Source organism: Helianthus annuus, chromosome 16, assembly GCF_002127325.2.
Source record: "Helianthus annuus cultivar XRQ/B chromosome 16, HanXRQr2.0-SUNRISE, whole genome shotgun sequence".
NCBI classification, from domain to species: Eukaryota; Viridiplantae; Streptophyta; class Magnoliopsida; order Asterales; family Asteraceae; genus Helianthus; species Helianthus annuus.
In genome coordinates, this window is record NC_035448.2 from 152,117,839 (window position 1) to 152,134,127 (window position 16,289).

At 42.1% G+C, this 16,289-nt stretch overlaps 2 protein-coding genes across 3 annotated transcripts in view; both read right to left on the reverse strand.

The window, feature by feature from the left end:
• LOC110915035 (probable LRR receptor-like serine/threonine-protein kinase At1g07650) overlaps positions 1-16,289 on the reverse strand; it is a 79,064-nt gene that overhangs the window by 8,236 nt on the left and 54,539 nt on the right. The window contains exons 18-20 of one of the 2 annotated variants that reach the window (XM_035985340.1): positions 7,024-7,516; positions 6,799-6,920; positions 4,418-5,234 (exon numbers count right to left, since the gene is read on the reverse strand). The exons of the other annotated variant lie outside the window; for it this stretch is intronic. Of the exons in view, the coding sequence (XP_035841233.1) occupies positions 4,493-5,234; positions 6,799-6,920; positions 7,024-7,516 (1,357 nt within the window). The 3' untranslated portion in view covers positions 4,418-4,492. Of the gene's footprint in view, positions 1-4,417; positions 5,235-6,798; positions 6,921-7,023; positions 7,517-16,289 lie in introns of those variants that run through there. 2 annotated transcript variants of the gene reach the window in all.
• Positions 11,396-14,357, reverse strand: LOC110915034 (PKS-NRPS hybrid synthetase CHGG_01239-like). The gene is made up of 3 exons (XM_022159656.2): positions 13,236-14,357; positions 12,713-13,153; positions 11,396-12,630 (listed from the first exon to the last, which is right to left on the reverse strand). The coding sequence occupies exons 1-3, from the start codon at positions 14,284-14,286 to the stop codon at positions 11,465-11,467; spliced, it is 2,658 nt and encodes an 885-aa protein (XP_022015348.2). The 5' UTR covers positions 14,287-14,357; the 3' UTR covers positions 11,396-11,464.

The window sequence follows — 16,289 nt, forward strand, 5'->3', positions numbered from 1 at the left end:
AAATCAGATAAAACAAAGTTCTACGCATTTTTTCAAATAGGCGTGGGTAGCGAACTCATGCAAAAGGTGACAAAGAATTTGAGTTTGCTAGTCAGAAAAGCGACTTTTCATGCCTTCTCTAAGATTTTTTATTTTTTAATTTTTTATTTTGTTTTTTATTTTATTTTATTTTATTTTATTTTTTTATTTTTTTTGCCCCACCAATCAACTTGCTGAGTTTGATTGCCAGACCAACAAACTCTAATTTCAGTGTCAGATGTTGCATGAGTTCGCTCCCAAGGTAGGGAACTGCCAATTTGTCAAAGTAGTTTAAAAAAGAGTGTGCCTATTGGCACACTAAAGTGCCTATTGGCACACCAAACCCTAGCAAAAGTTAGGGTTTGTCTACGCTGCGTATTGGTCAATACGCAGCCTATAAGGTAAACCCTAGACGCTGCGTATTGACCAATACGCAGCGTAGATAAACCATAGATCTTAGTGCCTGATTACCAATCATTGCACAGAAAACAAGGTCCCTATACGCTGCGTATTGACCAATACGCAGCGTATACAAAACTGATGCTCATTTGGGGTCATTTTGGTAGGTTTGAAGTGTCAAATTTTTGCCAGGTTTCTATACGCTGCGTATTGACCAATACGCAGCGTATATAAACTTGGTAAAATTTGACACTTCATACCTGGAAACATTTTGTGTCAATTTCAGAAACATAAGGGACCATTATTGTAAATCCAGGAAACATCAGGGACCATTTATCTAAATTATCAAACATCAGGGACCATTTTTGTAATTTTATGAAACTTCAGGGACCATTTTTGTAATTTTATGAAACTTCAGGGACCATTTTTATAAAAAATGAAACACCAGGGACCAAAGTGTAAATATATATAAAATCAGAATAAAAGGGGGTCTTCTTTAAAGAACCGGCCCTTAGCATGAATCGAACTCGTGACCTTTCATTTAGAACCGTAACGCCTTAACCAGTTTATCCTCCGTTCCGGAGCTGTTAGAACATGGAACTTAATTCTTATATGCAGTGACTACTAATACGCTGCGTATTGACCTATACGCAGCGTATACTGACAGTTAGTATACGCTGCGTATTGGTCAATACGCAGCGTATAAAGCCTTCTGAACTTTAAATTCACACAGAACCTGGAACTTAATTCTTATATTTTTTTTATTATTTAGTCGACGTCGTCCGTAAGGCGCGTACGGGCCTAACGAGCGTCGAAACTAAGCCCGTCGTTAAACGGACTTAGTTTCGACGCTCGTTAGGCCCGTACGCGCCTTACGGACGACGTCGACTAAATAATATTTTTTTTATTATTTAGTCGACGTCGTCCGTAAGGCGCGTACGGGCTTAACGAGCGTCGAAACTAAGCCCGTCGTTGCCCGTTAGGCCCGTACGCGCCTTACGGATGATAAATTTACAAAAATGGTCCCTGAGGTTTGATGTGTTTACAAAATTGGTCCCTGAGGTTTGATGAATTTACAAAAATGGTCCCTGGTGTTTCCAGGATTTACACAAATGGTCCCTGGTCAATTTCTGAAACACAAGGGACCATTTTTGTAAATCCTGGAAACACCAGGGACCTTTTTGTAAATTCATCAAACCTCAGGGACCAATTTTGTAAACACATCAAACCTCAGGGACCATTTTTGTAAATTTATCATCCGTAAGGCGCGTACGGGCCTAACGGGCAACGACGGACTTAGTTTCGACGCTCGTTAGGCCCGTACGCGCCTTACGGACGACGTCGACTAAATAATATTTTTTTTATTATTTAGTCGACGTCGTCCGTAAGGCGCGTACGGGCCTAACGAGCGTCGAAACTAAGTCCGTCGTTAAAATTTTAACGACGGGCTTAGTTTCGACGCTCGTTAGGCCCGTACGCGCCTTACGGACGACGTCGACTAAATAATATTTTTTTTTATTATTTAGTCGACGTCATCCGTAAGGCGCGTACGGGCCTAACGAGCGTCGAAACTAAGTCCGTCGTTGCCCGTTAGGCCCGTACGCGCCTTACGGATGATAAATTTACAAAAATGGTCCCTAAGGTTTGATGTGTTTACAAAAATGGTCCCTGGTGTTTCCAGGATTTAATAAAATGGTCCCTTGTGTTTCAGAAATTGACCAGGGACCATTTTTGTAAATCCTGGAAACACCAGGGACCATTTATGTAAATTCATCAAACCTCAGGGACTAATTTTGTAAACACATCAAACCTCAGGGACCATTTTTGTAAATTTATCATCCGTAAGGCGCGTACGGGCCTAACGGGCAACGACGGACTTAGTTTCGACGCTCGTTAGGCCCGTACGCGCCTTACGGACGACGTCGACTAAATAATATTTTTTTTATTATTTAGTCGACGTCGTCCGTAAGGCGCGTACGGGCCTAACGAGCGTCGAAACTAAGCCCGTCGTTAAACGGACTTGGTTTCGACGCTCGTTAGGCCCGTACGCGCCTTACGGACGACGTCGACTAAATAATATTTTTTTTATTATTTAGTCGACGTCGTCCGTAAGGCGCGTACGGGCTTAACGAGCGTCGAAACTAAGCCCGTCGTTGCCCGTTAGGCCCGTACGCGCCTTACGGATGATAAATTTACAAAAATGGTCCCTGAGGTTTGATGTGTTTACAAAATTGGTCCCTGAGGTTTGATGAATTTACAAAAATGGTCCCTGGTGTTTCCAGGATTTACACAAATGGTCCCTGGTCAATTTCTGAAACACAAGGGACCATTTTTGTAAATCCTGGAAACACCAGGGACCTTTTTGTAAATTCATCAAACCTCAGGGACCAATTTTGTAAACACATCAAACCTCAGGGACCATTTTTGTAAATTTATCATCCGTAAGGCGCGTACGGGCCTAACGGGCAACGACGGACGTAGTTTCGACGCTCGTTAGGCCCGTACGCGCCTTACGGACGACGTCGACTAAATAATATTTTTTTTATTATTTAGTCGACGTCGTCCGTAAGGCGCGTACGGGCCTAACGAGCGTCGAAACTAAGTCCGTCGTTAAAATTTTAACGACGGGCTTAGTTTCGACGCTCGTTAGGCCCGTACGCGCCTTACGGACGACGTCGACTAAATAATATTTTTTTTTATTATTTAGTCGACGTCATCCGTAAGGCGCGTACGGGCCTAACGAGCGTCGAAACTAAGTCCGTCGTTGCCCGTTAGGCCCGTACGCGCCTTACGGATGATAAATTTACAAAAATGGTCCCTGAGGTTTGATGTGTTTACAAAAATGGTCCCTGGTGTTTCCAGGATTTAATAAAATGGTCCCTTGTGTTTCAGAAATTGACCAGGGACCATTTTTGTAAATCCTGGAAACACCAGGGACCATTTATGTAAATTCATCAAACCTCATGGACTAATTTTGTAAACACATCAAACCTCAGGGACCATTTTTGTAAATTTATCATCCGTAAGGCGCGTACGGGCCTAACGGGCAACGACGGACTTAGTTTCGACGCTCGTTAGGCCCGTACGCGCCTTACGGACGACGTCGACTAAATAATATTTTTTTTATTATTTAGTCGACGTCGTCCGTAAGGCGCGTACGGGCCTAACGAGCGTCGAAACTAAGCCCGTCGTTAAACGGACTTGGTTTCGACGCTCGTTAGGCCCGTACGCGCCTTACGGACGACGTCGACTAAATAATATTTTTTTTTATTATTTAGTCGACGTCGTCCGTAAGGCGCGTACGGGCCTAATGAGCGTCGAAACTAAGTCCGTCGTTGCCCGTTAGGCCCGTACGCGCCTTACGGATGATAAATTTACAAAAATGGTCCCTGAGGTTTGATGTGTTTACAAAATTGGTCCCTGAGGTTTGATGAATTTACAAAAATGGTCCCTGGTGTTTCCAGGATTTACACAAATGGTCCCTGGTCAATTTCTGAAACACAAGGGACCATTTTTGTAAATCCTGGAAACACCAGGGACCTTTTTGTAAATTCATCAAACCTCAGGGACCAATTTTGTAAACACATCAAACCTCAGGGACCATTTTTGTAAATTTATCATCTGTAAGGCGCGTACGGGCCTAACGGGCAACGACGGACTTAGTTTCGACGCTCGTTAGGCCCGTACGCGCCTTACGGACGACGTCGACTAAATAATATTTTTTTATTATTTAGTCGACGTCGTCCGTAAGGCGCGTACGGGCCTAACGGGCAACGACGGACCTAGTTTCGACGCTCGTTAGGCCCGTACGCGCCTTACGGACGACGTCGACTAAATAATATTTTTTTTATTATTTAGTCGACGTCGTCCGTAAGGCGCGTACGGGCCTAACGAGCGTCGAAACTAAGTCCGTAACGACAAAACACTTTAAATAACCTGCCAGGATTTTTTATAACCTGCCTGAATTTCAAAATATAACATTTCAAAATACGTGAAACTGTTTACACCGAAGTTTGATATATACATAACAAAATACATTACAAAGTTTGTACATACATAACAAAATGATAAAATACTACTGCTGCTGCTCCTGATGCTGCTGCTGCTCCTGATGCTGCTGCTGCTGCTCCTGATGCTGCTGCTGCTGCCGCTGATGCTGATCCCAGTCCGCATCCGCAATGAAGGGTAGTGGAGGTAACCCGTCATGCTGTCGCTGCTGCTGCAGCGCCGCAGCCACCCACTCTAACAAATAATTGTTTCTCTCAACGTTTCGAAGCAGCCGCTCATGTGACGGGTCAGGACCGGGCATAACATGGCGTGGGAACTGGGGCGCCCCGGGTGGTCCACGCGGCTGTGGTGGCCGCGGAAGAACGGCGGCCGGGTCATGCGGCTCCGGCGGCTCCGGATCCCGCGGGGGATAAATCAGAGGGAACTCTTCTGGCAGTTCCTTAAGCTGGTATTGCGTGCCGTCCAGATTCTTTAACCGCTTCCCGCATGGAAAGTCTTTGGTAATATGCATCCCGTTTATTGTGTTCATCCCCATCCGCTTTGGCTGTGCCGCCGGGCCTACACGGCCGCGGTCGTTCTCCGGATGATAGCCCAACGAATGGGCTATCTTGGTCACGTAAGCGCCGCCGAATAGCATTCCGCGCTCCTGTCGATGATGCGCGGAGGCGAAATACTGTGCCAACCCGTAGGCGAGAGCGCACGGCCTCTTGTATAAGAGGCAATACAAAAAGAATAAGTCACCACTCGTACACCACTCCCGGCTTTTGTTTCGAGCAGTGATCGAAGTGGAAATCATCTTGTGCAAATACCTGCATAAATGGAAACCAGTCAGTAAATAATAATCAGACGACATCGATTAAATGGAAACCGTAAGTCGCGTAGGTCCCTAACGGGCATTTAAACGGCTGCAAACGCAGCCGCAAACGGCAGCGATTTCGCTGCCGTTTGCGGCTGCGTTTGCAGTCGTAAACGAGCGTTTAAACGGCTGCAAACGCAGCCGCACACGGCTGCGTTTTCGCTGCCGTCTGCGGCGGCATTTGCAGCCGTAACCGGGCGTTTAAAGGGCTGCAAACGCAGCCCCAAACGGCTGCGAAATCGCTGCCCTTTGGGGCTGTGTTTGCAGCCGTTTAAACGCCGGTTTACGGCTGCAAACGCAGCCCCAAACGGCTGCCGGTTTAGACGTCGTTCAAACGCCGGTTACGGTTCGACTTCGACTAAAAAATTAAAAAAAAAATATGTTTAAAAAAAATCCTGTTTAAAAAGAAATTTGGTTTAAACGGTCCTTGGAGTTTCAAAAATTGACACAAATGGTCCCTTTTTTGATATATTTACACTTTGGTCCCTGAAGTTTCAATTTTTTACAAAAATGGTCCCCGATGTTTCAAAAATTGACACAAGTGGTCCCTAACGAGCGTCGAAACTAAGTTCGTCGTTAAAATATAAAACGACGAACTTAGTTTCGACGCTCGTTAGAGACCTACGGGCCTTACGGTTCGACTTCGACTAAATAATAAAAAAATATATATTTTAACGACGAACTTAGTTTCGACGCTCGAACGGACCTACGCGCTTTACGAGCGTCAAAACTAAGATCGTCGTTAAATTATACTTTTTTTATTATTTAGTCGAAGTCGATCCGTAAGGCGCGTAGGTCCGTAACGAGCGTAGAAACTAAGTTCGTCGTTAAAATATAAAACGACGAACTTAGTTTCGACGTTCGTTAGGGACCTACGCGCCTTACGGTTCGACTTCGACTAAATAATAAAAAAAATATATATATTTTAACGACGAACTTAGTTTCGACGCTCGTTAGGACCGTACGCGCCTTACGAGCGTCAAAACTATGATCGTCGTCGTTAAATTATATTTTTTTATTATTTAGTCGAAGTCGAACCGTAAGTCGCGTAGGTCCCTAACGGGCGTTTAAACGGCTGCAAACGCAGCCGCAAACGGCAGATATTTCGCTGCCGTTTGCGGCTGCGTTTGCAGTCGTAAACGGGCGTTTAAACGGCTGCGTTTTCGCTGCCGTCTGCGGCGGCATTTGCAGCCGTAACCGGGCGTTTAAACGGCTGCAAACGCAGCCCCAAACGGCTGCGAAATCGCTGCCCTTTGGGGCTGTGTTTGCAGCCGTTTAAACGCCGGTTTACGGCTGCAAACCCAGTCCCAAACGGCTGCCGGTTTAGACGTCGTTCAATTTTTTACAAAAACGGCTGACGGTTTGATATATTTACACTTTGTTCCCTAAAGTTTCTATTTTTTACAAAAATGGTCCCTGATGTTTCAAAAATTGACAAAAATCAACTAAATAATTAAAAAAAGAAATTTTCTTTTAAAAAAATCTGTTTAAAAAAAACTGTTTAATAACTAACGTACCTGAAGAGCGGATCCTCAATCAGCGTACTCCTCCCCTTGGATTGGTGGTGGTCCCAATGACGGATGTCCGCGATCAGATCCCAAAACCCTAATAGCGTGGGTTTATCAATCATTACGAGCCCCTGTTTACACGAATGTTTATTAAACGTTAAATTAATATTAAATCTTAAATGTTATATATTAAAAATAATAATAATAACAATACAAAATTTGTGTTAAACGTACCTTCGTATAAAGATCCGTAGCAATCTCAGCCTCCGTATACAAACCGCTATGCACCGCAAACTGTGCAAGTGACATTTCGCGCGCCTGGCCAGCCATGCGAAAAGAAACCTCGGGCGGGGGAGGGGGCTGCGCGGGGTCCACAACCTCATCTGGCCGACGAGGATGAAACTCGAACGACGAGAGAAACTCGACTAGTATCTCCCTGTAGGTCGGCGTAAATGATAGCTCAAACAGACGATCCCACGGTGAATCAACGGGAACAAACCCCCGCACCCAATCTTCAACCTCAAGCTTCCGGAGGGTTTTCCACGAAACCGCAAAGTGTTCACCAATATGCATCTTCCGAAGCTTCTCGCAACGGAGCGCAGCCTCGGACTCCAGAGGAAACTCCAAATAAGGGTGATTCTCTAGAGGATCTGGCGGTGGACGCGCCCGCCGTTTCCGCTGCGGCTGCTCCGGAATATCTACTTCGAAATCCATTTCCTCCATTTTTCTGTTTTTAAAAAAAAAAAACAATTTAAGTTTAAGTTTAAAAAAATATATATTTTCTGTTTAAAAATATATATTTTCTGTTTACAAAGTGAAAGCATAAAGACAAGTGAAAGCATAAAAATATATATTTTCTGTTTAAAAATATATATTTTTCTGTTTTTAAAAAAAAAAAAAACAATTTAAGTTTATGTTTAAAAAATGGTCCCTGAGGTTTGATGTGTTTACAAAATTGGTCCCTGAGGTTTGATGAATTTACAAAAATGGTCCCTGGTGTTTCCAGGATTTAATAAAATGGTCCCTTGTGTTTCAGAAATTGACCAGGGACCATTTTATTAAATCCTGGAAACACCAGGGACCATTTTTGTAAATTCATCAAACCTCAGGAAACAATTTTGTAAACACATCAAACCTCAGGGACCATTTTTGTAAATTTATCATCCGTAAGGCGCGTACGGGCCTAACGGGCAACGACGGACTTAGTTTCGACGCTCGTTAGGCCCGTACGCGCCTTACGGACGACGTACACTAAATAATATTTTTTTTATTATTTAGTCGACGTCGTCCGTAAGGCGCGTACGGGCCTAACGAGCGTCGAAACTAAGCCCGTCCCGCTCGTTAGGCCCGTACGCGCCTTACGGACGACGTCGACTAAATAATATTTTTTTATTATTTAGTCGACGTCATCCTTAAGGCGCGTACGGGCCTAACGGGCAACGACGGGCTTAGTTTCGACGCTCGTTAGGCCCGTACGCGCCTTACGGACGACGTCGACTAAATAATATTTTTTTTATTATTTAGTCGACGTCGTCCGTAAGGCGCGTACGGGCCTAACGAGCGTCGAAACTAAGTCCGTCGTTGCCCGTTAGGCCCGTACGCGCCTTACGGATGATAAATTTACAAAAATGGTCCCTGAGGTTTGATGAATTTACAAAAATGGTCCCTGGTGTTTCCAGGATTTAATAAAATGGTCCCTTGTGTTTCAGAAATTGACCAGGGACCATTTTTGTAAATCCTGGAAACACCAGGGACCATTTTTGTAAACTTATCAAACCTCAGGGACCAATTTTGTAAACACATCAAACCTCAGGGACCATTTTTGTAAATTTATCATCCGTAAGGCGCGTACGGGCCTAACGGGCAACGACGGACTTAGTTTCGACGCTCGTTAGGCCCGTACGCGCCTTACGGACGACGTCGACTAAATAATATTTTTTTTATTATTTAGTCGACGTCATCCTTAAGGCGCGTACGGGCCTAACGGGCAACGACGGGCTTAGTTTCGACGCTCGTTAGGCCCGTACGCGCCTTACGGACGACGTCGACTAAATAATATTTTTTTTATTATTTAGTCGACGTCGTCCGTAAGGCGCGTACGGGCCTAACGAGCGTCGAAACTAAGTCCGTCGTTGCCCGTTAGGCCCGTACGCGCCTTACGGATGATAAATTTACAAAAATGGTCCCTGAGGTTTGATGAATTTACAAAAATGGTCCCTGGTGTTTCCAGGATTTAATAAAATGGTCCCTTGTGTTTCAGAAATTGACCAGGGACCATTTTTGTAAATCCTGGAAACACCAGGGACCATTTTTGTAAATTCATCAAACCTCAGGGACTAATTTTGTAAACACATCAAACCTCAGGGACCATTTTTGTAAATTTATCATCCGTAAGGCGCGTACGGGCCTAACGGGCAACGACGGACTTAGTTTCGACGCTCGTTAGGCCCGTAAGCGCCTTACGGACGACGTCGACTAAATAATATTTTTTTTATTATTTAGTCGACGTCGTCCGTAAGGCGCGTACGGGCCTAACGAGCGTCGAAACTAAGCCCGTCGTTAAAAGGACTTAGTTTCGACGCTCGTTAGGCCCGTACGCGCCTTACGGACGACGTCGACTAAATAATATTTTTTTTATTATTTAGTCGACGTCATCCGTAAGGCGCGTACATTATTTAGTCGACGTCGTCCGTAAGGGGCGTACGGGCCTAACGGGCGTCGAAACTAAGCCCGTCGTTAAAATTTTAACGACGGGCTTAGTTTCGACGCCCGTTAGGCCCGTACGCCCCTTACGGACGACGTCGACTAAATAACGTACGCGCCTTACGGACGACGTCGACTAATAATATTTTTTTTATTATTTAGTCGACGTCGTCCGTAAGGCGCGTACGGGCCTAACGAGCGTCGAAACTAAGCCCGTCGTTAAAATTTTAACGACGGGCTTAGTTTCGACGCTCGTTAGGCCCGTACGCCCCTTACGGACGACGTCGACTAAAATTTATATTTTCTGTTTAAAAATATATATTTTTCTGTTTTAAAAAAAAAAAAACAATTTAAGTTTATGTATAAAAAAATGGTCCCTGAGGTTTGATGTGTTTACAAAATTGGTCCCTGAGGTTTGATGAATTTACAAAAATGGTCCCTGGTGTTTCCAGGATTTACAAAAATGGTCCCTGGTCAATTTCTGAAACACAAGGGACCATTTTATTAAATCCTGGAAACACCAGACCCTGTTCTTATCCCGAAAACTAAATTGACCATACGCACTTAGTTTGGCCCGTACGCACTTAGTTTTTTTAGTCGACGTCGTCCGTAAGGCGCGTACGGGCCTAACGGGCAACGACGGACTTAGTTTCGACGCTCGTTAGGCCCGTACGCGCCTTACGGACGACGTCGACTAAATAATAAAAAAAATATTATTTAGTCGACGTCGTCCGTAAGGCGCGTACGGGCCTAACGGGCGTCGAAACTAAGCCCGTCGTTGCCCGTAGGCCCATACGCGCCTTACGGATGATAAATTTACAAAAATGGTCCCTGAGGTTTGATGTGTTTACAAAATTGGTCCCTGAGGTTTGATAAGTTTACAAAAAATGGTCACTGTAAACCCTAATCAAACAAATCAAAAAAACACCCCTAATTTACTGTAAACCCTAATCAAACACATCAAACAAACACCCCTAATTCACTGTAAACCCTAATTTACCTATGATACAGCCCTAATTTACGGATAAAATACCAAAAAAATCAAAATTACTTAAATAGGTTGAGTATATACCTCGTTTATACTTCGAATTCGCGTGTATACGGTCGGAAATACGTAGTCGCCTTCGTAGGGGTTCGTAGTGGTTTTGTTTGTAATTTGGGGAAGAACATACGCTGCGTAGGGGTTTTCCTGATTTATATCAGAAGCTATACGCAGCGTAGTGATCAATACGAAGCGTAGGTCTATGTCTATAATTACGATTTAGCCCTTCTATCAGTGCTATACGGGGCTTAATATAAGGGCAAAAACGTCATTGTGCACCTTTATATACGCGTCGTATTGATCTCTACGATACGTATATAAGAGGTCATCACAATGACCTTTATACCCTTCTGTTTAGCCTATACAAAGCATCTGTAGAAGGGCATAAAGGTCATTATGATGACAATTAAATACGCATCGTAGAGACCCATACGAAGCGTATTTAAAGGTCCGAAAATGACGTTTTTGCCCTTATTTTAAGCCCCGTATAGCCCTAAAAGAGGGGCAAAATAGTAATTTAACATGTTTATATTTTCAAACTTCAATTTGGGGGGAAAATTGTCCGCCTTTGACATAGGATGCGTATTGATCAATACGCTGCCTGGTTTTTCTCATTTTACCTTTTTACCCTTGTTATGAGGCTAAAGGAAGCCAAAAAGAGGGGCTTTATTGTCATTTGGATAACATACGGTGCGTAGGGATCCCTACGCACCTTAGAAGACCTTTTTTTTTTTTTTTCTTGGTTTGTATTTAGAGAAACTAAAAATAATCCAAAAATTATGTTTATAAAAATTTGAATTATAAATTATAAATTATAAATTATAAATTATAAATTATAAATTATAAATTATAAATTATAAATGAATTAAAAATGATAAAAACTTTATAAATTAAAAAATTTCTACAATTTACAAAATTACAAGTTTCCGCTTAATCTTCGATAACATTTAAACTCGGTTCTCTGTCTTTGTCTCGGTCTGATTTAGGATGCATTAACTCGTAGTAGTGCTCTAACTGCGGTGTATACATTTCTTCCCACCGTTTCGCAGCTATTGATCGATGTGCCGACCACATCGGGTTCACTAAAGGCATGGGGTAGTCTCCTTCCAACTTAGCATGTATGAAGTGTCCCCCGTGAACATGTACAAGCGTTATCGCTTGAGGTCGTGGATCTAGTGGGGCATCCGTTAATGGGAAGATGGTAGAGCTCCATTCAATGCTTAGCACGTGGAGGACAATATTATACCTTTGCGCTATGAGAAGCCCTACGTGGGGCATTTCCATCCAGTGACTTTGATCGCACCCTTTCACTGAATGCCATTCGATGCTCTTACGTATTCGTTTAAAGTCTCCTTCGTTATATGTTTCGAATACATGCTTCCAACGCGGTTTGTTATGGTCAATCTCCAGTAGTAAATCTCTTCGAATATTGGGCCATGCGTGTTCCGTAAAACCTAACCCGACAGCCACAGACCTGTACCCACAATGACCGTCTGGGGTCACATCTTGTATACGCGATATGTAAGAGCGAAACTCTGATGGAATTTGATTCTTAAACCTCTTAATGCATAACAAGTGCTCGTCCCCCTTTATTAATGGAAAAACCTTATCATCCCTCGTCTCCTTCTTTTTAGAACTTGTTGAACTGTTTGGTTGCATTTTAGGTTTTTCAGACTTCACAAACGAACCAGTTCCACGAGAGCCCTCTGACGGTACGTATGAGCTGTGTCGGGGTAAATCGTACCTATGCTTGGAGGAAGCGGTAATTACGTTGCTGTCCTCACCATAGGAGCTGTATCTCGCAGCTTGGTCTAACCTCGCAGCTTCATCTAGCCTTTCTTGTACTTTCTTTGATGTAGGCCGACCGCGAGTGTTTTGCTGGACGATCGGTGGTTTCTTGGTTGACGATTTCGGGGTGAAAACCGCTTTTATCTTTGAAAGCATACTCTTTTGCTGAACGGGGGACTGCGCCTCTAAATGTTGCCGCACATTATTGAGCTCTGCTACAATATCGACCTCCTCGTCTACCAGTTTACAAGGGAGCAAGTCAAGCTTACGCCAGAATACATCTATCTCGTCGAGTTGTATTATACGCCCTGCACAGTTAAGTTAATACGGTGTGAGAAACAGCTAAATCGTACAAAATAACAAAAGGTTTGTTGTTTTAATATTTTTTACCTGTACGGTTGTAGTTTTCCAGTCTACAAGCACACGGCAATCCTTTGCTAAGCCACATATGGCAACCACATGATGCGTTAAGTTTCCGCAACACATCCATCTTCCTCAGTAGCTCTTTTTCCAGCAAATCAAGTGCTTCATGGGAAACCTTTCCACGTAGGTTGTCCAACATTCGGTGTCTATGGTGGTTCATCGTTTTTTCGATGCTCTCAGTGAAACTTTTTTGTATTTCATCATACTGAGTTTCAACTATATCAATGATGCATCTTGCTATTCGCTCCAATGAACTCCCGCGCGTAATGTATCTTTTTAAATTTGCGTGCTGGCTCTCAACTCTGTTGGTGGTGCGCTGACCAAAGTTGCGACACTTATCGGTCCACGCATAAACGAACATTTCTTTATAGTCTTTGAGCCAGTTTTCGTAGACGTAATCATAGACACCTGTAAAAATAAAATAATGAAATGTAAAAGCGTGTGTGAAATATAATAGATTGGGTGAGTCGTTTGTTGAAGGAACACTTACTTTCTCGGTTGGCAACCACGAGTCGGTTATACATTTTCTCCAAGTTGTACTTGTACATGGGCTCTGATGAAGATTCGCACAATGTCCGCCAGTACGACATAAATTTCCCCCAATCTTCTTTATCGAACCCTTCCTTGCACTTTCTAGCTATATTTTGTTGGATGTGAAAGTGGCATAGAAGCCTTTTTGCGTTCGGGAATACTTTAGAACACGCGTTTATCAGGGCAAGCTCCCTATCCGTGACTATCACACGCGGCATCATACATTCATGCAATATTGACTTGATCCGCTCAAGCACCCACACGTAGTTACCCCTTCGTTCTTTACAAATAACGGCATGTGCGATACAAAAAGACTTCCCAGTCGACGTCATACCCACAACCTGGACAAATGGCATGTTGTAGAGGTTTGTTTTGTAGGTCGCGTCGATCAACATCACGTGCGGGAATGCACGCCACATAGTGATTGAATAAGGATGAACAAAGAAAATCTCTGTTACGACATCTGTTTTGGGATCTTGTCGGGTGTCGTAAATGAATCGGCGGTCATGCAGCAGGCTTTCCAGTGCCTGAATAGGATTCTTTCCGTCCATTATTGTCGCTCTAATTTTTTGTACCGCATTTTGCACGTCTTTCTGAACGTGCAGGCTGTCGGGGAACTGCTTTCTTAGGGTTTGAAATATGATACGTGGCTCCATGTTTTGAGCAGTTAGCTGCTCCACTAGCTTGTATTCGGCTTTAGTGAATCTTCGCACAAAAGCGTGGCCCAACAGACTCGTCGTAGGTTCGTGGTTATGGTTCGCACAGTCCACTTTTAACTCCCACGTGTCGTTCGTCACGTCCCGGATGGCGAGTAATGAAAACGGGCAGCCGATTTTTTTGCTACCAGCTTTCCTAACTGTTGCTTTACTACGGTGTTCACCACTACGGTCGCACACAAGCCATACCATCCCAGTAGTACCGCCAATATTTTTTGATCGGCGGGTAACAATTACGTAACCATTATCCTTTCCCGTTTCTTGTACCCAATTCTTCAAATCAGTTAGAGACATGAAACGCTAAAAAAGGTTACGTTAATAATAATATAATCGAAACTTCAGGGACCATTTGTGTCAAAAAGACATTAATAATAATAATAACAATATTAATAATAATAATAATAATAATAATAATAATAATAATAATAATAATAATTATAATAACCATAATAATAATTATAATAATAATAATAATAATAATAATAATAATAATAATAATAATAATAATAATAATAATATAATCGAAACTTTAGGGACCATTTTTTTCAATTTTAGAAACTTTAGGGACCATTTTTTTCAATTTTAGAAACTTTAGGGACCATTTTTTTCAATTTTAGAAACTTCAGGGACCATTTTTGTCAATTTTCGAAAGTTCAGGGACCATTTTTGCAATTTTCGAAAGTTCAGGGACCATTTTTGTCCATTTTCGAAAGTTCAGGGACCATTTTTGTCCATTTTCGAAAGTTCAGGGACCATTTTTGTCCATTTTCGAAAGTTCAGGGACCATTTTTGTCAATTTTTCAAAACTTCAGGGACTGTTTTGTCAATTTTTGGAAACTTCAGGGACTATTTTCGTAAAATTTGAAACTTCAGGGACTTTTTTTTGTTTTTGGCACTTAACTGGACTAACTGAGTTCTCTAACTCAGTTAGTGGTCCCTTGTATTAAATGCTAACCTAGTTAGGATATAACTATGATTTAACTAACTAAGTTAGGTTTAAACTAACCATTTTAACTATGATTTAACTAACTAAGTTAGGTTTAAACTAACCATTTTAACTAAAAATCAATTTCATGATTCTTTTATTTATTTACAATACTAATTTATTTAAAATATTTTTTATTAATTTATTTATTTAGAAAAGAAAAATAAATTGTTTATTAACTTAACTTTCTTAACTTGTTTATTTACTAAATCTTATAATTATTTTGTTAATTAATTATAATATTTTTAACAACAATAATAATAATAATAATAATAATAATAATAATAATAATAATAATATTTATAATTATATTTATAATTAAAGTATTTTAACAATAATAATAATTATTATAATTATATTATTTTTAACTATAATAATAATAATAATAACAATTATAATTATAATAATAATAACAATAATTATTTTAATGTGATACCTCATTTACTTGAAATGGATTGCTCGGGGTAGATGGTTCATAAAGTGATGTGTTACGGGACTCATAACCATATCCAACTTCATCCCTAGATCTGTCGTATACACTGTAACCACCGTCACCCCCATATCTATCGTATCCACCGTAGCCCCCATATCCACTGTAACCACCTTCACCCCCGTATCCACCATCACCACCGTATCCACTGTAACTTCCGTATCCACCTTCGTCCCCGTATACCCCATAACCCGGATACGATGGCTGCGACGGGTAATATGGTTCATCAACAGGTGCATTCTCAGCACCGTATCCACTTTGTTGCACGTACAGAGATTCATACCCGTATCCGTAATCTTGACACACTTGATGCACCGGATAATTTGGTTCATCAACAGGTGCATTCTCAGCACCGTATCCACTTTGTTGCACGTACGGAGATTCATACCCGTATCCGTAATCTGGACACACTTGATGCACCGGGTAATTTGGTTCATCAACAGGTGGAGTGGGAGTCTTGTTCAAGTCTGGCAACTGTGTTTCTTGATCAACAGGGACTCCAGACACAACCTCCTCCTCCTCATTGGCAGCATTTGATCCCCATGTGTCGTTAGAATAGCGATTACCGAAATAATTATCCTTCCAAAATGATGACATTTTAACAAGGTTGAACCCAAAACAAACAATTTACTTAAGAAGAAGATGAAAAGGAAAGCAAAGTATATGAAAAGGAAAGCAAAGTATATGTCGGATGATGGGTAACAGACATGAATGGAGGGATAAATAGACTTTCATCTGGCATGTCAATACGCAGCGTATTGATCCCTACTCACCGTATTACTTCATTCACGTGCCCTGGACAACATCGTATCAGGTCAAATC